Source organism: Bombus huntii, chromosome 9, assembly GCF_024542735.1.
Source record: "Bombus huntii isolate Logan2020A chromosome 9, iyBomHunt1.1, whole genome shotgun sequence".
NCBI lineage: Eukaryota > Metazoa > Arthropoda > Insecta > Hymenoptera > Apidae > Bombus > Bombus huntii.
In genome coordinates, this window is record NC_066246.1 from 1,432,337 (window position 1) to 1,459,553 (window position 27,217).

Genomic DNA, 27,217 nt, shown 5'->3' on the forward strand with positions numbered 1-27,217 from the left:
GATCAATGTCGCTGGCCTTCACGGACGCTTGTGAATTTCACATGAGTACTAATACTTAAAATTTACGATTAGCTTATCGGTGTGATAAGGATGATATAACATTTGTTCAATCGCTTTTACGTGTATCTTTTAAACATAGTCGATAACTATCGTTGCGTATTGGTTTGGGAAGGAAATCCACGTGATATTTCATGTGCTGATAACGTGCATAGGTACATATTAACCGAATAATTAAAACGATAAACAAGACAAAATAGGTCGAATAGTAACAGCTCTTGTATAAAATATGAAAATGCGAACAAGAAAAAAAATTTTGGCTCATGAGGGGATCGAACCCGCGACCTTCGCGTTATTAGCACGACGCTCTAACCAACTGAGCTAATGAGCCAGTTGAGAGAACGTTCTTATTTATAAAACTTCCGTTTCATGCTTAGGCCATCTTTTTTTACATTTAATATTTTTTACATATCGAATGATTGTATAAAATAGTAATTGGAAATTATTTTTTAAATATAAGTCAAAATTAGGCGAGTCAAGTACAAGGTCGTTTATAAAGCGCTACGCTGATTCGACACAGTCAAAATCGTATGGGTACTTTTCGATGTTCGTTCGTGTTGACAATTGTATTTACAAAGTTTGGCATTGTAGTCGTAAAACGATCGTAAAATCTTGCTAATCCACGACGTAATGAGGGAGAGGGTCTTATTTTTAGTATGCTCGAGTGTTTTCGCTTTTTTTTTAAGACTGAGGATGACGAAGCCAGACGATCATTCCAAACATTCGAATTTCACATTTCTTTCTACATAAACATATCTTATTTCTCTCAAAGAAACGAATTTATATAATAGTAATTGAAAAATAATTTATATTTCTTGTTATGGAATAATAATTTCTTAAACGCACTTTCTTTGACCAGGCAAGATTGTTACATCCGGTGATATTTTCATAACCCAGAATCCATCCCTCGGTCGAGGCGGTCACTCACTGTGCAAATATAATTAGTCGGACCGTACTAAGGAACTGTAATGAACTAAACATTTGCATTTTACCGTTAGGGTCCTTATTCGTCATAAAATATATTCAAGTCGAGACGTTCCTTATGGTTATTGTTTCATCAGGTAAAAGATGGGAAAGTCGGGTTTCCCCATGTTCAACGGTCATGCCTACCTGCAAGCGACCGATGGTAAGGCGACCAATACCCAACAATAGTTTTCCTTTGCGACAGCGACATTACCGTCATTCTCTGGTTCATCGTCCTTAGATCAATCAACATTTCTTCATCCTTAAATCCTTAATCCTTAAAAATTCCATCCTTAAAAATTACGCACCGGGCGTAACTGTCTATGTCTACAAATTGTTGGAATAAAGTGTATATTGTAACTTGTTAATCCAGTGTTATAATTAGTTCAACTACTTCTATTATCCTAAACGAAATAGGGGATCGATCACTTCGTGACGTCGGTTATATAATCGTAACGGGAATTTACGACTCCTGTTGGCGCGTTTCTTCGCGATCGCGTCTCTCCGCAAACGGTCGAACAATGATTATTTGCAAGTCGTTGCACTAGACACAATTGATCGATAATGTATATATATAGTGTTAGTAATTCTTTTTGTAGTTTGGACTCTGCTATTCTGCTCACAAAAAGAGTCAAATAGTGTTAACATAATGGGTTGTAGGCTACATCGATACATCATGAAGGACAAATAGATAACAAATAAGATCATTGTGTCCCAATTACGTTTATTGTAAATGTTAGCTAACATTACTGTCGTTGTTCGGAAGCAGGAATATATTTATAAGATACAAAACCTTTTAGTTTCACAATTTTCAACTTTTTGTTGATTTTATATGAACATCGATTAAACAACCTCATTTTCCGTTTCGTTTTAATTGTGTAAGTTAGAAAGATATTATATATAAATTGGAGTTATGATCACTGATATATTCAAAGCAAGTTACATCGAAAGCAATTTATAAACAATACACCAAGAGATCGAAGGTGTATAAACTAAAATAAATGGTTAAGTAAAAATAGGAATATGAATATAACAAAAAATTCATTTTTTAAGAAAGATCAGTTATTCACTTTATCGTCACAGAGTAATTTATCATTTGTAATAGAGAGCATCGTCATTCGTCAATGCAGAGGGCATTAACGCTATCTTTTGAAAGTCTCCTGCCTGAACCGCTATGCCATTTTCGTATCATATCCGACGTTATCGATTCAGTGTAGAAGAAGGCTACAGCGCCAGTGGAGCATTTATCGCAATTGATTTATTATCCGTTGTTTAACAAAGTTTAATTTATTTTTTTCATTATGTGGAATTTTGGTATTGACGAGAAGTTTATCAGAGCTGTAACATATATTTTATACTTAAATATCTGTTCGACCTTTCGCGGAGAGATGCGATCGCGAGGAAGCGCGCCAGTGAGAGTTGTAAATTCCCGTTACGATTAGACAATCGATGCCACGAAATAATCGATTTCGTTTAGGATAATAGAGTTGGTTGAACTGATTATAACATTGAGGTAACGGGTTACAATATGCACTTTATTCCGACAATTTGTAGACATAGACAGTTATGCTCAGTGCGTAATTTTTAAGGATGGAATTTTTAAGGATTAAGGATTTAAGGATGAAGAAATGTTGACTGATCTAAGGACGATGAACCAGAGAATGACGGTAATGTCGCTGTCGCAAAGGAAAACTATTGTTGGGTATTGGTCGCCTTACCATCGGTCGCTTGCAGATAGGCATGACCGTTGAACATGGGGAAACTCGACTTTCCCATCTTTTACCTGATGGAACAATAACCATAAGGAACATCTCGACTTGAATATATTTTATAACCAATAAGGAACCTAACGGTAAAATGCAAATGCTTAGTTCATTACAGTTCCTTAGTACGGTCCGACTAATTATATTCGCACAGCAAGTGACCGTCTTGACCGAGGGATGGATTCTGATTGATGTAAAGAGTCACCGGACGGAACAGTATTGTTGCATTTTTATCTTTTCAATGATATTATTAAAATTTGTAATTATTATTCTATTAAATTATCCCAAAAGTTTCTTTATGTCATATATTTTATAAGGAAATAATAGGTGCAAGCTTTGTTCTATATTATTTTATCAAATTATATATGATCCATTTTATTATATTACTACAAATACTAAGAACTTAGAACTAATACTTAGAACTTACCAAAGTAGCCAAACTTTACTTACAACACATTACTATAATAAAAAATATGGATAAAAAATATTAGGTAAATAACGGTATCTAACAACTGCAAATAGCATCTAATCACAGAATCGTTATAGCTATGTAACAAACTCTAAATACACTATATCAATCTCCGGTTAAATTAAATTTCATCACTTGAACAGCTCGTTCTGATTCTCGTGTGCTTTGGTGAAAATCGGTCACGAATATTCTCGAGAAGATCCATTTGTTGATCGTTAAAAATGACGCGATACAGCCTTTCAGGGATTCAGGTATTTTCTTGTTTTCGTTAGCCTGATAAGTTACAGCTGGGTCGATTCAGCGAGGCGAAGGAAACCAAGGCAGGCAATAAAAACGAAAGACATGTTTTCGATAATCGCGATATATTCAGGACATCGGTCACCGGATACAAAAGCGAATTGTTTCATAGAATAAGTGCTCGTAATGTTTGAATTGCGCGCCCCTATCTTGCACATCGTGTCGATCGACAATTTAACTAGTTTCACGAATCTACAGCGAACTAGTCACGCGCCTCTATCGGACTGCACGCGAATCGCTTACGTGAGTCGACGCGTTTTCAAACGTTCATCTACAGAATATAGTTCATAGACTGCTTTTCGTAAATATAAATAAACGTCGAGAGAGCAAGTCACACTTGCGCGCGTTTCTCCGTAACAGTCGAATAACATCGAAGAGGAAACGAGACTGAACAGCCTATATTTCAATTATAAATTTAACACAAAATCAGAAGAAATGATTTCCCAAAAGCGAAGATTCGACTTAAAGCAATATTGTCACCGAATGAAAAGGAAAACAGGGCAATTATTAATGGAAATGTGTTAGCTGCAGATAGTACAGATGTCATTTTAAGCTTGAAAGAACGAAGAAAAGGAACAGTTTTAAAAAGCAAAGATAATCGCGTGAGTCGTACGTTTGAACGATGTTTTTCTGGCAAAAAGATGTCGCTTCATGTTCAACGTGGCGATAAAAATGTTGTTCCAAGAACGAACCTTAGATTAAAAGGAGGATCGTGTTTCACAATCGAGAGGAAAGCCATGTTCGGAGGAAACGATCGCAGACAACAACAATCGTAAGTGAGATATGTGTCGTTTCGTACGCCAATTTAAATTATGAAAAATTGAAGATCTGAGTACAACATCGAGAATGAAACAGCAGCGAAAAATGAAGGCCCGAAACAATTACGAATGGATATTTCTGTAATTTAAAATACTGTGTCGCAAGAAATCTAGATTAGTCCAGCCGAATGTAATCTATGTACATAATGCGTTGCGACGTTTGTTTTTGGCCAATCTGCGCAAGAGGAGTGGTTCTTGCTTTCCACGATTCTACAAATAAAAAGTAGCTATCACAATCACGATTACAATTTATTTTTGCATATTAAATAAAACTGCATATACAGTTGCGTACAGTCATAACGCCCCACTAATCGTTGCTATTTTATGAATTCTTTCTTGTCCATTCAGCACGATCCACAAACTATTTAATTCTGTTGTTCCAATGAACGTAGTATTTATGGAAGTTTCGTCTATAATAATATCAAACAGCTCTATCGACTGATACGCAAACAATTTTTATCAATAAAGTCAATACCTTCGTCGTGTAAACTCCGAGACGAGTCACAGAAGACCTAGAATCGTTCATCCTGTGTAAATCCACATATGTGGTGTATAATGCAGTCTTTAATCGATTCGCGCGAGAAACATCGTTTTGGAATGGGATCGGTTAATAAACGAGCACAGCTTCAAAGAGAAGAGGATTGAGATCGGTTGAAATTATAATTATTCTACCTTATAACTAAGGGACAAGGTTAGCCAGAAGAAGGTCGGGTAAGCGAGTCTTTTCTTTCTCTTGTTTTGGCTTTGATGTTACGCTTTGATATTGTTTGGTTTGTTTGTTTTGTCATGGTTTGTTTTTCTGACAGAAGGAAAGCTTCGACACATAGCGAAGGTCGCCAAGACAAAAACAGAGAGCGCTGATTACAAAAACTCTGGTCGACGGTTTGTTGCTACTTTAAACAATACCTGTGAAGGTCAAGGTAAACACCTGTTGAAGTTTGGTGTTAATGATCCGAAAATACGAAGTTTCAGTTTTGGTAATTTTTGCAGTTTTGTAATTTTTTTGCGATGTAGTATAGTAATATTTCTATCGTGACTTTAAGATATATAAAATTCCAAAATATATAAATAAGTGTTACTCTTATACTACAATTTCTTAGTCAGCATGTTAGACGTATCTTCCGTAATCTTTTGAATTTAATTGTTCTTACTATTCTCGTATTCCTTATTCTTTCTTCAACAATTAAAATTCCTTACTTTCCTTTTGCTACGAATTATGTAGTATGAAAGTTACAGAATCATGTAATCGTATAACTTATTACATTGTCTCCATGTTATTTTCATGTGTTTTCCTTATAGCGTTGTTTTATTGATAAACGCTATTTCTTGTAGCACTGCTTTTAGTGTACCCGATGTCAGCTGTACATCATGTAACAATCGAAGAAGCTGTTGGACGTCGTTATGGTAGATATCTATATGAATACAACTTTCACTTCTATAACAAAGTTAGCTAAAATTTGGGTCGTACCGAAGGAGCGAGGCAGTTTTCACAAAACATCAATTGTGAGCAAATGTGACTATTTCATAACACTTTTTTTCTTACTCGTCGGTTTTTCTTTCTGGATTATTGGATCCATCGTACAGTTCTAAATGAAATTTTATTTAATATGTAAGAGTAAGTGGCAATCGTAATTATTATAGCTATTTCTTGTTCCGTATCATAGGCAATCAGACGAACGCAACGACGCATTATGTACGTGAATTTTTTCGGCTGAACTGATCCAGATCTCCTGCGAAATGTTTTGAATAGCTGAAATTCATCAACCCATTCGTAATTCTTTCTTTGGGTCTATTCCAATGACTCCGGTAACTTTTTCGATCTTATACACGGATGATTAGTTTTTCATAATTCAACTTGAATTTCGATCTGCTCGAATTTTCGAGCAGCTCGAATATTCAACATACGGACGGCACTCATCGTGGAAATATTTTTGGTCTCCAGATTGCTTTTAGTTTATTCATTCGTTTATTTATTATATTTACTTATGTGATTATTTATTTGTATCCTCCTGGCAAGAGATCGAAAGATGAAGATTGTTCAAATTAATAAATAAATATGTCTGAAGGAAGCATTAAACGATTAAATTTCATTGCAGCATTAAAAGAATAAAATCCCGTCTCTTGGAAGTTCACCTATTCTATCGCATCGGGGATAGAAACATTGTAAAAATGGGGAAATACTTTGGAAAATGGTTATTGTCAGCATGTAGCAGATGAATTTCAATTTATTGTTACAGTTATAGTTATTGTTATATTTTTATTGTTATTAATTTATTGTTATAGTACTGTTAATTTATTGTTATAGTACTTTCTGATTATGAAAACATAATTACTCGAAAATCAAATATAACACGATTAGATGTCCTTAAAATTTTCTATATGCTGTACCCCATTCCCCTTAACATCCATAGAAACATGATCTTGATGATGGTTTTGCTCTTCTCGTTGGTTGTAGTCTGCCTGCATTATCGATAAATCGTGTTACGATTTTGTGAGTCAGACTACGTGTACTTAATATATAATTAATAATCGACTTGAGAATACAAAGATGAGAGTAGAGAAGATCAAAAGATTCACATTTTCATTTTTCAAATATATAAAATTACAATTTTATTTGAAACTAATTATACGATTCATTTCACTATTATTGTTTTGGTACTGTGTAACGCTTTCTGAAGTATCGTAAAAATATAAAATTCTATACTTTGCTGCGACTATAACATATCCTGTTCTATATTTTATTTATAATTTCATACTAGACTTTAGTTTTTATTCAAACCAAGTACTATAACGAATCGGTAACATCGCATGCGACACGAAAATGGCATGGGAAGTCAGATGATCCCCGAAACATGGAAAACGAAAAAGCATTGAATGTCACGTCTATTCTGCACCTCGTCGGTGATGCAAGAGTTCTATCTTGTATACTCGTCTGTGGTAATATCATTCTCACCATTACCGACTATATAGCGCGTACACGAGTATGTAAGTACGTACATCGATCACGATGCCACGCCGTTTTCCCTAAGAAAATAAAAAGTAAAACGCTCAAACTCACATTTCCATCGATCATATTTTCCCAATATCCGTACCAAAGTCTCAAAATTGTTTCTCGAAACTGAACAAAATTCCGAAGGCCAAGAAGCTTTCCAAGCCGATCCGAATCTTGCGAGAGAAAAGAAAATGAGGGAAGGAAGAGAAAGAAGAACAATTCTCGCGGTCTTACCTCAGCGCCGATAATAAAACGGAAGCTCGACGGAAAAAGCGGCCGACAGATAGTGGAGGAAGCAAGAGAGATAATCGTCATCGAGGGCATAAAGCGAGGCACAGGGACGAGGAAATGTAGAACAGGAACGTTAAGCGGAATCGCGCGAGCGGTAATCCCAAGCCGAAAGCTCGAACGACGCCAAAGTTAAATATAAATGTCGCGGTAAGCGGCTCCTGGACCGATGAACCAGCGGATCGACTAGTCTCTTCGTGATCTTCGTCGTGGACCGAACTACGAAAAATCGAACCTGATCGATCTCCGTCGATCACGCGCCATATTTTCCGCGACTTCGATCTTCGATCATTTCGGCTCAGCTCGTGTTGTTTCGAGACCTGAGATCGTGGAACGCGAGACTCGTGCCGAATGAGAGTTCGAGGAATCGAGATTTGAACGAAAATCGATCGAATATACACGTTCTGATATTATCGGAACTGTCGCGATTACCGTGTGCTTTTTGCCTACTTTGCAGATTTACAATCTTCGCATTGGATTTCGTTGATCGCTCGTGTCTGCGGTGCGACGTCTTTTCGGTATCGTTTTCATTTTTATTAATATTCCATTAATTGGTTTGCACGTTAAAGGGGAAATTAAGAGATTTCGTTGGAATCTTGGATTTAACGTTATCGATTTTCTTGTCGAGTAGCTTGACGTAAACGAGGACGATGATCTTCTTTCGTGCGTGCTAATTTAGTGAATTATTTAAAGAATTTCGTTACTCCTGTTCTTTTTGTAGTCAAACTTTCTTGTAAAATATTATCGACTAACGATAAAAAAGAAAGGATTTATACGTAGGAAGAATCGGAAACTTTTCATTTGATTAGTCGTAATCTGAAGGTATGCTGTAATTGCAGATTTTCTCAAAATCCCGGACGAGTTGCATCTAAATCATCGTCATCATCATCAGCTCGCAATATTTAGAGTTTCGCTTTAATCCTATTCTACGCGACACGATGGAAAGTTTCAAGGATTATCGTCGATCGAGGATAACCGGTACGAGCAACCTGTGTCAGGAGCATCGGTTCAGAACGAAAACTATTTCTGTTCGTTAATTCGGCAGTAATCTTATTTTTGGACGCAGCATCCGAGGTCCAGGATCCAGCAAGCTAACATTGTATTATAACTACCACGTCTCTAGCCTTCTACAACTTCCATTAATTTTCGAATATCTCAGCCCGGATTTTCCTCCGCGTATCTTCTTCGTCCACGTTTATTCACTTCGTCGTTTCAATGTCAACTCATCCATCAGATATACGTTCGATCTTTTATGTATTTCACGCGAATCGTGGATAAAATATCAGGCTCTCATTTTTCCTTGACATCATAACTCCGATGTGTATTTTTATCCAGTTTGAAGAAAGAATCCGTGTGCACCTAGCCATCGTACGTACGTACGTACCTATACAGTTTATCGTGGTCGAGTGGTAGGTTTTATAAATAGACCGTCAGTCGATTCCTCCAGCCTCAGTCGATGCTTTATTAAAATCGGTGGAACGAACTCGAACGTATGGTCGTCTGAACGAGCGTCCAACATCCCCCTTGTAATGGCGCTCGTGAACTTTAACAAGAACAAAATGGACGTGTGTCTTTGACCAGGCGCGTTTATTTCTTTTCAGGGGAAAACTCGCCACGTTCGATAAATTTCCATCGTGCCTCGTTCGCATTTGTTTTCACAGCGCCGAAAATGGATCCGAGTTTAAAGTAATGCGCTCACCGGTGTAAAAAGAAGCCAGTGTCAAAAGGAGATAGCTAGAATTCTCGAAATTAGGTCACGACCATCATCGTTCCTTTAAGTAGAAAATCTCGAGGCGTTTCTACCGATCGAAACGTGTATCCGACTAGCGGATTAACTGATTTTTCATTTCTCTCGTTTCAAGGTAAACGTAATTTACGTATCGAACGGGATAAATCTTTGATAAACGAAAAGTTAGAATAACACGAGGCGCCATTCCTAACCATGGCGCCATGCACCATGTGTCACGGCAAAGCTAATTGTAGGTGTTAATATTCGCGTCACTTTCTGAAATATCTGACGCAGTCGTTGCAAATATACTTGCCTTGTCGTACGCGTCTGTGGCCAGTGCTCGAATCGTTCTAAAATAGATTTCTGATTATATTTAGTCGGCCTACACTCGATATCCAGCCAAAAACCTTTAGACCTTCGACCCGTACAGCCACGCTACTCTAACTTCCTTATATTTCGATAATTGATCGACATATGTCTATGATTCTCGTTCGTGTCCTACGTATCGTTTAAGAATCCGTAAACGACCTTGATTCTTCCTTTGCAGATTTTTAACAACGAAAACACGCTTACAAATATTTCGGTAAATTTTTATCTTTTTTATTCGTAAAGACTTTTCATAAAAAAAGGTCTTTGATCTTAGCGTCGTTTCGCTTTAACAAGACGGAGAAGAATTTTCTGCTGTTGAACAACGAAAACACGCTTACAAATATTTCGGTAAATTTTTATCTTTTTTATTCGTAAAGACTTTTCATAAAAAAAGGTCTTTGATCTTAGCGTCGTTTCGCTTTAACAAGACGGAGAAGAATTTTCTGCTGTTGAACAAACGCAAGATTACATCGACAGGAAGATGGAACAAAGCGGGGATGATAATGGTCTCGTTTAATTTCATTGTTTCTACTTCGTGCCCCTGTACATTGTGTAATTCCACGCATGGCGCCGCAAGTTGTCTATTACACATTTTTCACGCGCTAACGTGCAGAAGTCAGCGGGTAGGCAGACAATCGAAGCACCTATTTCGAGAGACTTTTGGACCATTGCCCATTCTAATCTGCCTACTCACTGCCACTAGGCGACCCAGAGCTCGTTACACGTCCAAGACACTTCAACTTCCATACGATATCTCTTTAATTCTAATCGATATATCGACAGGATTTAATACATTTTGAAAATATTCTACATAGTTTTTTTATAAATTTCACGTATCCTATATCATCTGCTAGATGTTGCGCTCTTTCATAGTTTAGTGTTCTTTGGCTTGAAATAAAATTACGATTCATTTTCTACGTATCGGAGTACTCTTTAAATATTATGTAAAACCATTCTACTATTCTACATTCAATATAGGCAATTCACCATAAATTCTAATTAAGGGAGAACTCGTTAACAGGCTGTGGATATTTATGCAAATGTATATGCTTATACGTAAATGCAGATCAAACGTTTCGAATCATTTTCTCAATTTTACTATCAATTTGAAATTTTGAAATTAATTGGCAATCTTCTTTGCGTCGATGGATTTTTAACGAAAGAGCCTTCTCACGTAACAGTGGTATTAGGTTGTCCGAAAAGTTTCTTTCGTTTTATAAGGAAATAATAGACGCACAATGCTTTTTGTTTTATATTAGTTTATTGAATTATGCACGAACATAATAATAGAAATGGATCGTACGTAATTCGATAAAATAATATGAAACAGAAATTATCGTTTATCTATTTATGTTTTCGGACAAGTTAATGTAAAAATGACATCTTTCTAAATCCGTAGATTTCATAGCGGTTCCAAGCGTAAGCCAAATAAAAGCTTGCCTCATCCCCTTCGTTCGACAACTAGTACTTTGCTTGTCATACTTTTTATATTTTTGTATATGACGCACATGCTCGGTTTACTCATCCACGAAACATTGTACCGCTTTACAGCGATGCTAGGTGATCGAAGCGCGACACGTGGAGCTTCGAAATAGCCAGAGATGTCGCAGCCGCCGTCGAAACCCCATGGAAAACCCGGACCAGGGGGTAGCTGGACGCCCAGACCGAACGTGTCTGGCCAGTACAGACCACCTTCTCCTTACAGTCCCACGGGCTCGCCGCATCCTCAGCGAGCTCGAGGACCACCTACTCCGGTTCATCATGCTCATCCTGCGTCGCCCTTGACGTATACTGGAATGAGGCACCCGATGAGCCCAGTGCCGATTGGAATGCCGATTTCTCCTGGAATGTCGCCTGTTTTTGGATCACCCACAGGATACATACAGTGCCCTAGACCCAGGTGGCCGTCGCCGATTCCAGTAGGAAGTCAAGCGCCTAGGCCTTTTATACCGATGCAGGTACGTTGTTTTTCGAAGCGGTGTCACGAGCGATAATAGTATTCCGTATCAAAATCGGTAATTAGGAATCGTGCATGAAGTTTACTGACATTGAAAAGTTTAAATGGAAATTAATAATGAGATTTATCGATGCTGAGAATTTTAGATTGAATTTTGGGATATCGTTAGTGGGATTTATCGTATCGTATGTGAAATTGATCTTCGCTGAATGCTTACTGGGAATTGATAACAGAGTTTATTTCGTGGTACTGAGAATTTGGATGGGAATTGGTTAGGAAATTGATCGTGCAGTATAGAAGGTTTTAGGTGGAATTTAATTCTTGAAAAATTAATAACGGAAAATTTAGCAAATGCATGAATTTTTTATCAAGCTGGTTAACCGATAATATGTAATACCCATGGTAAAGAAATATAATTTCCTTTAGGTATTCAAAATGTTTAGAACCGATCTTGAATTTAGAGCGTAGCAGGGGAAATACTGTTCTTAGTATTTTCGTTACTCTCGTTGGTATTCTGGTTAAATAACTTGCTGCGAGGTAATGCCGAATAACGTACAATCGAGAAGAATCGTGGAAACGCGAGATTCGGTGGAAAGTAAAGCAGCGAGATTTACCGTATTCTTGGATCCATTAGTCATTGGGATAGGCAGTACCGATCAGTTAACATATAGATTGCTGCTAACCGGCTAGTTCTAAACACAGACCATCGTACGAAATTGTCGGCGAAACAGGAAACGTTGCATGTTAAATCATACTGACGGCACGAAACACGTGTCAACTTCCTCGAGAAAGAGAAGTCCGGCATTTCTCGAGGGATCTTAGTCTCGAGAATAGATGTTCTTTCGTGACAGGTGAAATGCCTTTTCTAACTGGTCGTTTGATTTTACAATTTGATCAACTTTTACAACTCATTTAACGAATAAGATTTGCACAAGTTTCAGACGGTTGGTTGGTAGGTTAATTTTCAACATGTATTTAAACGTTATTAAACAACATTATTACAAAACAAAATTACAACGTGTATCGTTTAAATTTTTATTGTAGACTCGGATGAAAAAGTTGTAAAAATTCCATCTTTACCAATGGCAATTTTCTCAAATTTTGTTTACGCGTCATCTAGTAAATTAATTCTTTTGACTCGTCGATAAAAAAAATCTAATCGTTCGGTCCAATTTTAAACAGACTATCTTGTTCTACAGGGTGTTCTAATATATATGTATATACATTAACGCGAGTGCGATTGTAGTTGCTGGATTTTTTTAATGTGTATCACCATTTGTTTTCGTTACGAATGCTTCTCAAAGAAACATCCAGGCGTGTCGAAGATCCGGGCTGCTTCACAGTGAAAATTCGCCACGTGTACCGTTCGTTTTTCACGCCCACGCGAACGCTCGTCTGACTGGCCGAGGCAACACGACGAAATAGGAACACCTAAATAAAATGTAGGCCGCGGCGAGTTCCAACGACCGGTTTTCTCAAACGCGCGCCAGGTGTGAATGCACCGTTAAATGACAGAATTTACGTATATTTTTTCGATAAAGGTTCGCGAACCTTGTTGTGCACCTCGCTATTGTTTGTTTCGCTGTTTCGCACGTTCGAGTAGAGAGGATGAGCAGGAAAGATGAACATGGATCGCGTGGCAATACGTGGAAATGGAAGATGATAAAATAACGAGATACGCGACTTACATATAATTTAAATTAGGCACTAAAAAAAAAAAGAAAAAAATGTGGTTATTTAAAAGTAATACGTATGGGAATATGTATAGTAGATATACGGCACAACGTATTGTAAAATAATTATGTGGTAATTTATTCGAGGTAGAAAATGATTTTTTCTGAATTCTTCTATTATTTTTTTATCGAAGAAGAACAAGGAAAGAGAAAAGAAATGGAAAGGAATAAAAGACGAGGGGAAGAATGGCAAGGTATAGGAAAAAATGAGAAAGTATTGGAAAACTACCCTCGAATTTTTATATTTTATATCTTCCTCTCATTTTGACAATTTGCGATGTTGTTAAGAAAATGTTTAATTTAAAATTGGAACATCTGTTATACAAAATTTTGTTATATCTTATTGGCAGTATTTGTAATAAAGTAACGTACATATATTTTCCTCTTCTCATTTTTTGGTGCGTTTTAACAGAGTTCGTTGGAAAGTGGCGCAACACCGCCCTTGGTCAGCGCACCACCAGAATACATGATTGGAACATACAGACCCGGTGAATACGAATATGTTGGAGTGCCATTGGATCACTCGCAAACGGAAGAAGAGTCCAGCGGACCCAGTACCGCCGAGATAATAGCTAACCAAAGTCAAGATTACGTGGATGAGAAGCTTGCCGAGTATCAGGCTACGATACAACAGCTTCAAAGTGAGTATTTCTTAGCAACAGTGTACATATTTGCACGTTTTTATGCGGTTCTTAAAACGATAATCCCAAATTTATCTCTTTTCTTGCTTGATAAGTTTATGATAACGATTAAAAATAATAGATTACAAGTAATAATTAGTATTAATCACATAGCTGTGTGTAACCAGTGTATTTTGAAGAATTATGGCGTGAGAAGTTCTTCATTGGACGAGACAGTTTTTATAGAAATTTTATAAACATCAAGTTTGCTACAAAATATACGAGTGCTAGATTAAGATTAAATGTTTGGGAATGCTTTTTATTGGCAGCTATCTCTAAGAAACGTTACTTCTGTGCAACGTAGCGTTCAAGATAGACATTGACAATGATCTAACGAAAAACCGATGTTCCAATGCCGATGTTAAGCGATATTTTTGGCAAGCACGAAATCAATGAACATTCCATTGCCAATTGAGAAACTTTATGGATTATTTACTACCCTTGAAAAACGCTCGTGGAAAGTGAAATCTATAAAGCTGATTAAGAATTAGCGATAATCCGTGTTTCCTATGATTTTCTCTCATCGCGAATAATATTTATACCGCGGTATAAAAAACTTGTTATTGCGGATCACGCGAAAAACTTGCGGTTCTACGTGTAAATACGATAATTATCAGGAAACCGCTAATTCATTCGAACAATTCCAGTGTTTATTATGGTTGCACAAATGGAGTCGCGTATACAACGATATGATGCACTATTCTTTTGTGGCTTTTTTGTTGGATAAGTGCGTGGAACGAGTAAGCGGCAGGTTTTATGAAGTTGGAAATATTCGTTTACACGTGTTATCATTTTCCGTCTGTCCCTAAAACGATTTTAAACTCGAAACACGATGGATACTTTGCCAACGTTTACGAAAGATGCATAAAATTTATGCGCGCGTTGAATATATGAATTTAATGAGTTTCTAAGAAATGTTCGAATAATCACTGCTTAGTTATATCATCGACTGTATCGTTTTTAACCAAGCCACGCTTGTGTCTGGCAATCGATTAAGTTGAGTTACTTAAGTTTACCGCACTGCAGTATAAAAGAAATGGAAATAGCAGATTAATAAAACGCTGAAATAGCGAAATATTAGAATATTAAATATCGGGGAAATCGACTATCGAATTCGAGATCATCTCAAGAGTCGGTAAGTTTGCACAAAATCTCAACGTCGAAATATCGCAAATTATTATAATATCATAAACTATCTTAGACGAGTTCTGAGATTCACAAGTTATTAGAATACTATGAGTACTATATACGCGATAAAAATTGCACTGGAACATTGAAAAGCTCAGTTTTAATCTTCTCGAACATGAAATTTCTTTTTAACTCGCTTATTTCGAACCGTGTGCCGGACCTACCGCAAAAAATTGGCAAGAATGCAATTTGCATATGAATCGGTTTGCGTACAAACTCTTTTGGAATGGACTAGATTCATGAAATTCATCGTGCAAAGGTTATGGATCAGTCTTTATTGATCGTTCACGCACAGGTGCCCCTGTATGCGTGTGATCTGCATACTTCTATGTTGAACCGTGTAGGAGGAATAGACGACGATGTCCAGCCTATTTATAAGTGTGACGAAGCACCTGCCGCGGGTCGTTCATGATTGCCACTACTCACATTTTTCTGTCTCGAAATTCAGATTGATAGGAAGATTCGAAAAATCTATCATTTAGCAAATGGTAAATGTCACGATAGAGCAGTACTCCGGATGCTTTGGTCAGAAACGTTTGTTTCGCTGCACTTTGATGATCTGTGAATGAAATCTGCACTCTCGTCTTATGTTGGCACGCGATGTTTGCACCGTATTACGTAGCAGTGACGCATTGTATCGGTCTGTTTATCAATTTATTTCAGTTTCGATCAATTTATTTTGGAATACGTTTACGTTGGTTAAGCAGTGAGTCGATTTTTAATCGTAGCTTCGAATTCTTTCTCGTTTATCTAAGTTTTGAATCGGTACAGATTTTTGGTTCGTCAGCGTACATCTTAATTTTTAGACGATGTTTTCTTGTCCGCAATTTTACGATTGTCGTAAAAAAGTTTACGATTCTGTTCAATTTTCCATGTTTACGTATATAATGGACTATTTTATTCGATTTTATGTACACTAGTGGGTAAGAGGAACGATTTACGGAAAGATTTCCGCAGTAACTTACACTCTGTCAGAGTAATTTCTTCTGAAGCGACCTGTAGTAGGCCATATTAAACGAAGCATATGCGCGGTCTCCTAATTTGTATTCCGACTTGCGTCTAGTTCGTCCATTAGTCAGCGTAGCTATTTTTGAAACAACCTGCGGAACGAAGAAAGTTTATCAACGATCTGTTCTTTGTGTTTACATGTACGCGTTCTCCTATCGAACAGATGTTTGTTTGTTAACGATAAAACGATATAATCTGCCAATACTTGTTGGGAAAGTGTTCGATACACGATTAAATGATAATCGCAAACGACTCTAGTAATTACGGACACGTGTTTTGAAAAAATGTTCCTCAAATGAAATTGCTCGTTGATACATTGTTTAATAATTGTTTCATAATAAATTAAAACGTTCCGGCTTAACGTAGCCTGTACAACGACTTGAGATACGGAGTACCGATATCACTTGGTGATAAGCACGTATTTCAGGCAACAATTAAGCTCAATAGTTTAAACACGAAAAACAATTCCAACGTCAAGGAAAGAACGAATAATATTGAAAAATTTGGAACGCAAGTATGCGACAGAATTGACGTTTTTACAGCGTCTGCGTTGTATCGAATGGATATAATTGAGATAAAAAAGACGAGGATCGTGCAAACATGTGTCATGAGACGATACGACGAGCTTGTAAAGCATCAGCCAGAGGCTGCGATTCCCGCTGTTTTGTTTATTAGTTACGATTATCACGTGCGTTACGCAACAATGACATGTGGATAACGCGTCGGTGTTTCGTAGAGCAGTATGAACTATCGATAAGACGCGTACTATATTTCTTACGACATTCTACCAACGATATCGCTCGTTCTTTATGCGGTTTTGTCAAGCGAACTAGTTCCATGACCAATTAAATTCTCTGAAATCCTATGAATTCTTACGTCGTTTTCTATATATAAACTTTACGACACGTTCATTTCATATCAGTAGATATCATAGATACAATTGTGGATTAATAGAGACAGGAAAGAGAAACCGGTTCGAATCGGACTATCGATAAAACATGTTATTCTCGGTTATAGCGATGTATGTCCTCGAATATTTATTACGTTTCTAATTTCTGTTCTTCCAAGATTTTGATATGGATCGATGATATTGTCGAAGCAATTGGCATCGCGTAGGCGACTCCGTCGATTCCCTTTGGATAAACGTGACTCTCTGGTCGTCGGTAATTCAGCTTCGCTCGTTTATCTGAAAATAAAAAAGGAGTCAATGTAAATTGTCTGTCGCACGCCTCGTCACCGAAGGAAATAGAATCGTGGACCTCTTGTTGCGATTCGTTAATAGCATCGGAGTGCTGCTTCAATGTTTCGCGAACGACACTCACCGATAGTCCCTTGCAAAAGTGCCAACAGCTTCTTGGCAAGTGACAGCACGTACAAAACATCCGCTCGTTATCGATGACCATTAAACCATTTAATTAAACTATTCGTCGACGCGGCGTATCTAAATAATTTAGGTCTTCTTATTAGATTAATTACAAACCTCTTTCCATCCATCGACAGTGAGAACCGAGTACTTGAAACGAGGAACCTTTTTTCATAAAAAGTATAACTAGCTTTTTATAAGAATAGACGTGTAATTAAAATCTCCTTATGCCTTGAGGGACAATCACTGTCTTCCATAAGTTCCCACGGTTACGTCACTTGTCCTTCCTCTTTCTTCGTCGTCGTGCCAATCAAAGATTAAACGTATACCTAGCCTGGTTGTAAATTCTGTTACAAAGTGTTAAAAGCTTTCCGAGAGGAAGAGTAGCTGTCGACGTTGTGAATGGCAATTGTTTCGAAACAGTGGAACCATTGTTTCGAAATACCAAGTGATAGAACTTGGTCCGATTTTGTACAGCGTAGGATGTGAAAGAAAATTGTGTCGTTACCTCGCGTAAATTTGTCTTATATACTTTCATCCACTGAAATTTATAATGTAAATATTCTACACTTTAAAATATTTCAATGTTTTCTCGTTAAAAGTATTTTACTTCGCCATCGACTAGCTTTACAAATTCTTTCAACGTATCTATTAAAACAATCATAAACGAAGGTTATTAGTAGCACACGTATAAAACGATATTTCACTTTGTCTCATCTTCCTTTTGCTATTATTAAAAGATCACAAATATATTAAAAATATCGTTTAATTGGAGATAATTTCTTAACAGCCGCCCGATACATTTACAACGAAACTTATCAGACAGGACTAGGTCGAATCCCTAACGCAGAAACTTGCTCTTCTTACCTCAAACCACTCGACTTCGTTTCCCACTTTGAGACCTACCGCGATTCCCAGCGGTCGCAATTTTCTCAAGGGGCTCGCCCGATACAAAAATGGAAAAACGTATGCCAATGCGTGTGACACGCGGAATACCGAGGACACCAGGACTCTGTCGAAGAACACGTTCAAACGGTGGCGCGAGAAGTGACATTTAACTGGCTGCGGAGGAGAAGGACGCAGGATAAAAGCATCGATCGACGTTGGCATCAGGAAGGTTAGACGAGAGAGGGCGAACAACGCGAGAGAGGAAAGGAGGAAGAGGAAGAGAAGTCGGTAGGGCGTCGACGACGACGCGTCGGTTTGTGGCGCATGGGTTCGTGGCATCGTCATGGACCTCGTCATCGTGCGCGATCTCCTCCTCTGGTGGACGTCGCGGCCGTGGCGTCGGTAGAGTCGGTGGTCGTGGTGGATGTCCTCGTGAGCGTGCAATGCGGAACGTAGGCAGGGAGAATGTTACGACTGGGGGTATAGGAGGGCACGGAGGGCACATAGCACGACGAAACGAGGTGGGGACCCGGCGAGAGGTCGGGACCAGCGAGAGGCACCAATATCGAACCGGCGGCCGTGGTGCGCGGCCAGAGTGCATTCCGTGAGCGATAGACGCGTATCGCACATCAGACAGTCGCCGTGAACAGGCAGATATGCGCGCGTGTGTCGTTCTTCGTGTATACGAGGTAACAACAGCTAGGTAACGATCATTTCTAAGTATTATTCGATCCGTTTCGGTAGAACGGAGAAGATCGCGTGGAAAAGAGGAGCGTGGCCACGCGCCACTAGGACAAAACGAAAAAGAAAGAAAGAAAGTAGCGGAAAAGGTGTCACAGTGAGGTTTTTCGCTTTGACCGGCGAGACGACGAAGACGGGAGGCGCAGCGGGTGCTGCCGATGTACATACGTGGTGGTGCGCGTAGCAGGGTGTGGTGTGCGGAGAACAGGTGTCCAGAAGCGCAGCTCGACCGTGAAACGAGCAGAAACCGGAAACGTACGGGGCCGGTGCTCGCACGTCACGATGAATTTTCGGGCTGGCTAGCCCGTAGAGGGAACGTACTCGCATGAACATCATCGGCGAGAAACCTCTTTGAGACCATAACCACGGTGGTGGTTAGCGAGGTGACGAGTCATGTCACACACACCATCGAAGAGCGCGAGTCCAGCCGGCAGCCGGGGTAGCCCTAGCAGCCCGAGCACGCCACGTGGAGGCCGTCTCCGCGATAGGGTCAACTTCTTCATCGAGCTGTTCGAGGATAAAGAGGCTAGACGAAATGCCGGACAATTTAGATCGCCGACGAATCCCAGACCTTCGTCCGGACCTTCTTCGCGACCATCCTCCAGAGCCAGCGATTCGTCGTTCGAGGAGAGCTTCGAACGATTGGTGGAAGAAGGTGAATTGAACGGTTCGAAGGTGGTCAAATTTGAGAAGATCACGATGCGAAAGAGCGTGAAAGAGATCGGCAGCGGTGTGTCTAGCTCGCAACAACGAGCTTTACTCGCGGAATCGAGCAGAACACCGAGCGAGGAACACGCCCTCGAGGACTCGGCTTATCAGAGTCATAGCCACGGTGCTCCGAATTATGGGAGTAAATCCAGCTCGGTCACGTCGTTCACGAGATTTCCATCCGAAGAGAGTTTGTCGCATAAGAAGGGCAGTAGCCCTCAGCATCATCTGGGTCTGGACGATCGAACGCCGTCCGAGTGGTACGCGGAATATCGTACTCAGAGCTTCCAGAACGTCGCCACCAGGATCGAATATGTGCGCAGTAAGAGCGAGTACGATGCACACATCGCCGAGATTAAAGGTATTCCTTTTTGTTTCTTCGATCCGCTCTTTGTTCTTGCTGACTCCGATCGGGAAAGAGGGTGTTGCCGGTGTTCACACACCAACAGGGTGTGTTTGATTTCGGATGCGATTGAATATCGGTTTTTAACCTTTCAATGATTTTCTTACATCTTGTAATTATTTTCGAATAGAGGAACTGTTTCATAGTTCTTGTAAGAATTAGATATGTATTCGGTTGGAATTTCAGTTACTATAAGAAGAATCTTCGAACAATCTGCATCAGGATCGTATCATGGAAGAAAGACATTCCTGATATTGTGAAAAGTATTCCACAGATACCGATTTGGTAGACGCTGGTTCTAGAATTTAATCGATTCTTGTCTTAAATTAGTCGTAGACAAAGTAAAAATGAATTTTCTTAGTATAAGGTCAAGGATAGCGGAATTATTCCAGATATCGTGGTATTTCGCACGTTCTAGAGAGATAAAAACAGAGGCTCTTATCGAATTTACGTAACTCTGTGATTCTCTGTTTCGTTAAATATGATATGTCATTGTCATTTGTACAATGCAAATTGTTGTAATAATGGAACTCGTGCTACGCGTGTTTTCGAGTTTCCTCGTAAGAACTCCCACGAATCGCTTTGATTCGGTGGAAGAACAACTTCCACCACCTCTCCGCCAACTTTACGAGCCACTGTCGCGACTGCAAAGAACTCCGACTTTGTCTAGCTCGGTGTTAGCACCGGTCAATACTAGGAACGTTGCATCAGATAACAGCAACAATAGGGAAAAGATGATAAGATTTCTTGAAAGGGTATAAATGTATAAAGATCAAGGTTCTTACGTTTTCTTACACATTCCTAGTATAATTATCCGTCGTTTGTTCTTCGTTTTGTCTTATTATTCGATAAATTATCCTTCGTTTAATTGGCCGTTGATTCAATTGATCAACGACTTCTTCGAGGTCCACGATCGATCTATTTACACTTAAATGGGTTTTGTCGGTTCTCCGATAGTTGAACGCTACGGTTGATACCTTCCTGTGACGATGATCGATCGCCCGTCGTGGAAATTAAAATAAAATTACGCATTGACCTAGATTCACCGACGACACACGATGGCGATTCATTACTCGTTAGTCTGAAAGGACGCCCTAGGTCCTTTTTATTCTTTCTCACGTTGACAATCCACGGTTACCAGGCGTGCGGCAATAAAAATCGATGAATCTCCTTGTTACAACTTTATTCGATTGAATTTTATCGGGCCTTTGTATGTATGAAATCGGTTTAATTCGTATCTGGCTGGAATCAAGTTGTCGTCAAGACACGTGTTTCTCTGTGTAGCTAATCGATTTAAGCGAAATCCTAATTATCAAGATACATATGGCAGCTTAATTAGAACATGAAACAATCTTAAGCTAAATCAAATTTTTGTAATCGATATACGTGACTCACCCCTAAATGAATATAAACTTTTACCACGTACTCGACCACTTTAATTCGAATTTAATTCGATACTAACCCAAACTCAATTTTTCCAATGAAAATACAATGCTTAATCCAAATCTGATACAATTCGAATCTCTTTCATAGAGCTACGTTTTCTGGTATCTTTCCCAAAGTTACTTTCAAACGCGAAGAATTCATTGTGGCTCGCGTTAGATAATATTTATCTGTTAAATTGCATAATACCAATCGATGTTACTGTATAATACCATAACACCTACGGAAATAGATCAATGTTACCATAATACCCGCTGAATCCTATCGAAATCAGTTTACTTCGTATTATCTCAAATTTGCATCATTCCCCTCAATGTAGAACATTTTCTTACTGTCCATTGTTTTAGATAATGTCACGTAATCAAAATTTCCAATTAAGCGTGTTATGCGCCGATATTTCGACGTGAAAAATAAAATTCCAATCTCTCGAGTCCTAATTTCTTTCCATTGTCTCCCCCGTTTTCAAATCGCGTCGGAGTTTCTCGCTTAACAGAAAGGAAGGGACGCGGACGAAGAACCTGGCTTTCTCAGCGATCAATAAGTTATTCGCGGCCGTTAAGTACCATATTAGCAATTCCCTCATGGGGACCTCGTGGTACTTTTCTTGGTGGCGACGCACGTTCGCGACCAACCGGATCGACTCTTACGAAACCGTGGCGAACACGGAACGACGTCCTCGTCGTCGCAAGAACTTGAAATAATCAGCGAGGATTAGATAAGGGAAAAACGTTCTTAACTGGTTTTAAGTCTAAAATAGATAACGCGGAACGCAGTCATAAGGGTCAGACCTGGTTAAACCAGTCGTTTGAAACTCGACGTAACGAACAAGGTCTGATACGTCGTTGCCATTTTCCGGTGATGCGGTTTTCTGCAATTTGGAAAATTTATATTTGTGGTATTAAAACTACTGGATTTGTCGACATGACGAATTTTTTATTCTTTATAGAAATTTGATAGATTTACATTTTTCATCTGAATTGCTGATTAAATGTTTTGGAAGTTACATCGTTGCATTGGGCTTCATGTCGCGTAAATCTTTATCTTCTGTGTTTCTTGATTGTCATCGTTGATCGATAACGTTAATTTGCGGTTTACGCTCGATAACGTTGATTTGCGGTTTACGCTCGATAATCGCATTGCCCACGCTCAACACTTTGCACTACGTGGGATAAACCGGAAAGATCGGTTGTCGACAAGTCGACAATATTTTCATGGCCACGGTCGACATCGCCGGTGTTCAAAATACGTAATATGTAGAATACGAACAATATGAGCTATTTCGCTGTAATTTTCCCACACTACATATTCATTATTCGGATAAAGTGTTTAAAAACTTCTTCTAAAACGACAGGTAAAGAATAGGATGTCTGCGATTCAAACATTGAAACTAAACGATTGAAGTATAAAACCTGTCCAAAATGGAAGCTCTTAGCTATATATTTTAGAAAAAATCGTATCCATCAAATACATCCTTTGAATTTTATGAAATCGTTAACGATTGAAAAATCCCTCAAAATTTATATCTATAAAATTTCTATGAAAAAGTAGGAATCTTTTTAATTTTATGAAATCGTTAACGATTGAAAAATTCCTCAAAATTTATATCTATAAAATTTCTATGAAAATGTAGGAATCTTTTTAATTTTATGAAATCTTTAGCAATTGAAAAATCCCTCAAAATTTATATTTATAAAATTTCTATGAAAAAGTAGGAATCTTTTTAATTTTATGAAATCTTTAGCAATTGAAAAATCCCTCAAAATTTATATTTATAAAATTTCTATGAAAAAGTATGAATCTTTTTAATTTTATGAAATCGTTAACGATTGAAAAATCCCTCAAAATTTATATTTATAAAATTTCTATGAAAATGTAGGAATCTTTTTAATTTTATGAAATCGTTAACGATTGAAAAATCCCTCAAAATTTATATTTATAAAATTTCTATGAAAAAGTACGAATCTTTTTAATTTTATGAAATCGTTAACGATTGAAAAATCCCTCAAAATTTATATTTATAAAATTTCTATGAAAAAGTACGAATCTTTTTAATTTTATGAAATCGTTAACGATTGAAAAATCCCTCAAAATTTATATTTATAAAATTTCTATGAAAAAGTACGAATCTTTTTAATTTTATGAAATCTTTAGCAATTGAAAAATCGCTCAAAATTTATATCTATAAAATTTCTATGAAAAAGTACGAATATGTCGTTTTGACGATGCTGTTGGCATAAATGCCAATCGATATCAACAAAATTAATAAAACTAGTCAAACATCGTTCCGGTGATTCGAAAACGAAAGTCAAATTCGAGATCCTGTACAAAGGTTGAATATTAAAAAACCGCAAAATGTTTGCGGTCGTGGTATCGAATAGCCATTGATTGGTTGTGCTTCGTTTACGAGACGCTGGTCGTTATCTTGACCTAACAAGCTTCGTTTTATTTGCATTCGTGAGCAATAGACCGGTTCGTTGCCCTGTTTCTCGATCAACCAGAAAACGATTCGCGTATGGCGACTATCGCGACTAACGTTTACCGGTATCGGTGCCAAAATGTATCCGTGTCTCTTCAAATTTTCGTTAACTTTGCTATGCTTATTCGCGTCTGATTCGGCTACTAAACACCTTGCGTCTAAACTTTCCTGATAACTTTGCTCTACTTTTTCCTCGTTTTTCTCAAGCAGAACATTCAGGCATGTTAAATTACTTTTTTACAACTTTCTTGGCCGTCTACTCAACTTTAATTCACACTCGTCGACATTTTCATTTAGGTATCGCCGATTTCACTCCCAGCTACGTGCTATCATATTCAGCGAAACAGATTGTCATAATCTGCACAGTCATCTTTTAAACCATTTTTTATTCGACAGAAAATATTCGAAATTTGATATGAAACGGATTGAACATTTTCAAACTTCCCGTGATATGCAGTCACTTTTAAAACATTCCGTTTTATAAATAGCACATTAAGAAAAACTTATCGAGATTAAAATATTATTGTTGAAATAAAGTACGCGATATAACTGTATGCAATATATTCATTTGCTAACGGAGATAATCTTTTCGTAAGGTGCACGAAGATTTCTACATCCATCAAAGATCTCTTTAATGTTATCCATGCGTTATTTAAAATAAATGTTTTAAATCAATAAAATAAAGAATTACGTTAATACGAGCTTAATAGAAATTATCTCCTTATCGGGTTCAGCCTTCGGTTAAGAACAAAATTTTCCTCGTCCAGCTAATGTAATATAAATAGTCGGCGATATTTGCACGTGGCAGAAGTACAGAGAGCGCGAAAACAGCGGGACAGTGTTCGATTTAATTGAACATAGTCTTCCTTGATCGGGAGGACGGAATCGAATCGTCGGCGTTCAGATAACGCGAACAGCGGCCACGTTAAGAAAAGAACGGCGGTGAGAGCGAGGTCAAGGTCTCCTGCGGTTCTCCGGTCCCCTAACTTATTAAATCCTTACGTCACCACACGTTGGCCAACGTACGAATCGGACGTTCATCGAATAGGCCTTCGAGTAATCGGAATCTCAGTCTCGTCTTTTGTTGGAATTCGTAGATATCGCGTGGCTCACTTGACTAAGCGTTTTAAAAAGAAAAAATATGTTGCGTCAGCATCTACGATATTACGCTGACAAACGATCGTCGTTATGCGACACCCGAGTCTTGACATACGAATTTCGTAGGAAGAATCGAGGAAAAGGAAGGTCGAGGAAAACACGTCTGTTTTTGAGAACTTTTTAGAATCAGTGGAGTTCTGCCTACGGTTTGTAATGTACAGATGAGTAGATTCAGCGACAGTAGTCGGACCAACCGGTCATTCGGGCAATAATTAAAACGCCAACGATAAATAAATATACAATTAAAAAATGTCAACAAATACAGTTCACGTAAATGGAATTTATATTTATGATTTTACGTTATTTAGAGATGAGTGAAATTAAAGTAATATACATGAACTTGAACCGAAGATATTGGAATGAAAAGCAAGCACAGTGGAATAGTACTTTAGAAGATAACCGCTGAAGTAATCGATGAAATATTAAGTATATGGATTTAGAAACTCTTCTGATCATGGAACATTAAACGAAAACAATAAGCAAACGAAAAAATCTGAAAATGAAATCCTCGATTCTTGGAAGAGATAAAATCGATATAACAAAATGCTGGATAACGTGATACGCTCGATTTCATGACAGACACCTTAAGTCAGGTGTAATAAATTGGACCAAGGGAACGAATGACAGTTGCGTAAAAACGACGAGGTTCGCTGTCGAAGAACAAACGATCGTTCGTCATCAGCGATGAAAAATACACGTAACGATTGTTAGGATTCATGTCGAGGCAGTGTGTTTCAGAATCTGACACGATCGAACGTAGCATTGTGTTGCGTATAAAACGTAATATAGTAACTCGTATTAATAGTAAACGATGACGTTATTGGGCGTCAGTTCAAGGCTACTCTCCGAGCGTACTCGCTTTGTCTGGAACCTTTTGCTCCGTCTTTCCTTCTCCAACCTTTCCCAGTCCTATATTTTCTCTCTCTGTCAGTCATATTTTGACTGTTCTCGTCTTTCTTCCATGTCTGGTTTTTAAGACAATCTTCCGTTTTACGATTCTTCTTCCCCTTCTCTCGTTTTACGATCCCCTTCTTCTTCTTCTTCTTCTTCTTTCGTTGCTCGATTAAAGGGAAGATTCTGCAAACTTTCCATATTTCTGTTACACAAATTTGCTTGGTTATTCGTTGTTACCGTTGAAATTATTGTAAATCCTTGTCCACGCTTTCGATCGTGACGGATGCGATCGAAGATATCTAAAATTAATCGAGATATCTTTCATCATCGCGTCTGACGTGCGTTATTATATACATTTGCTCGGAATCTTTTTTGGCGAAGGCGTCAACGTGGAGTCAAAGTTACCTTTACATTTTCTTCAAGCGAGTCATTCTGCTTCGAGCATCTTCGTTCATACGTTCAATTCGCATATAATTCATATTCCATCTACGAAATTCCAAATTTATTGCTTCGAGCTTATAGAGAACTCGAGAGCTCTCGAGAGCGTAAGAACTAACAGCAACTCGAGAATTAATAATTCCAATGATCCGAGTCTAGATAGAGATCTTCTTTACACAAATTCTAAAGATTACCATCGTCAAATAGAAATTGCACGAATCACACGGTAAATCAAGAGCAGTAGATTACATTGTTTTTCTTTTTATCGTATCGAAACCCGTAACGAACGTTACGGTAGCAACAATCCTCTCGGTATTGTACGCTATTGTTCTTTTCTTTAACGATTATAGTGTCTATAAAACATCGTGCACCATACAAAACCATATAGAAAATA

The 27,217-nt window shown here is 38.2% G+C and overlaps 2 protein-coding genes, 2 long non-coding RNA genes and 1 other non-coding gene across 7 annotated transcripts in view; 3 read left to right on the plus strand and 2 right to left on the minus strand.

Moving 5' to 3' along the window:
* Positions 1-314: 314 nt before the first annotated feature.
* On the minus strand, positions 315-388 carry Trnai-aau (transfer RNA isoleucine (anticodon AAU)). The gene has a single exon. It is a non-coding gene; the product is annotated as a tRNA-Ile (tRNA).
* A 3,365-nt stretch (positions 389-3,753) lies between these two features.
* On the plus strand, positions 3,754-5,942 carry LOC126869182 (uncharacterized). Its single transcript, XR_007690836.1, has 4 exons — positions 3,754-4,590; positions 4,716-5,078; positions 5,174-5,287; positions 5,700-5,942. It is a non-coding gene; the product is annotated as an uncharacterized LOC126869182 (long non-coding RNA).
* Positions 5,943-11,346: 5,404 nt separating this feature from the next.
* LOC126869526 (proline-rich protein 2-like) lies at positions 11,347-12,170 on the plus strand. Its single transcript, XM_050626176.1, has 2 exons — positions 11,347-11,703; positions 12,129-12,170. Exons 1-2 carry the CDS (start codon positions 11,347-11,349, stop codon positions 12,168-12,170), a joined length of 399 nt encoding a protein of 132 aa, XP_050482133.1.
* A 1,491-nt stretch (positions 12,171-13,661) lies between these two features.
* LOC126869181 (uncharacterized) lies at positions 13,662-18,845 on the minus strand. Of its 2 annotated transcripts, XR_007690835.1 has the most exons (3): positions 17,356-18,845; positions 16,269-16,403; positions 13,662-14,007 (listed from the first exon to the last, which is right to left on the minus strand). It is a non-coding gene; the product is annotated as an uncharacterized LOC126869181 (long non-coding RNA). The 2 variants fall into 2 exon arrangements; XR_007690834.1 differs by lacking the exon at positions 13,662-14,007 and having other exon boundaries at positions 15,053-16,403; positions 17,356-18,842.
* A 309-nt stretch (positions 18,846-19,154) lies between these two features.
* The window catches only part of LOC126869164 (muscle-specific protein 300 kDa), a 64,621-nt gene continuing 56,558 nt past the window's right edge, over positions 19,155-27,217 (plus strand). For both annotated transcript variants that reach the window (XM_050625349.1, XM_050625352.1), the window contains exon 1: positions 19,155-20,372. In XM_050625349.1, the coding sequence (XP_050481306.1) occupies positions 19,697-20,372 (676 nt within the window). In that variant the 5' untranslated portion in view covers positions 19,155-19,696. The remainder of the gene's footprint in view (positions 20,373-27,217) is intronic.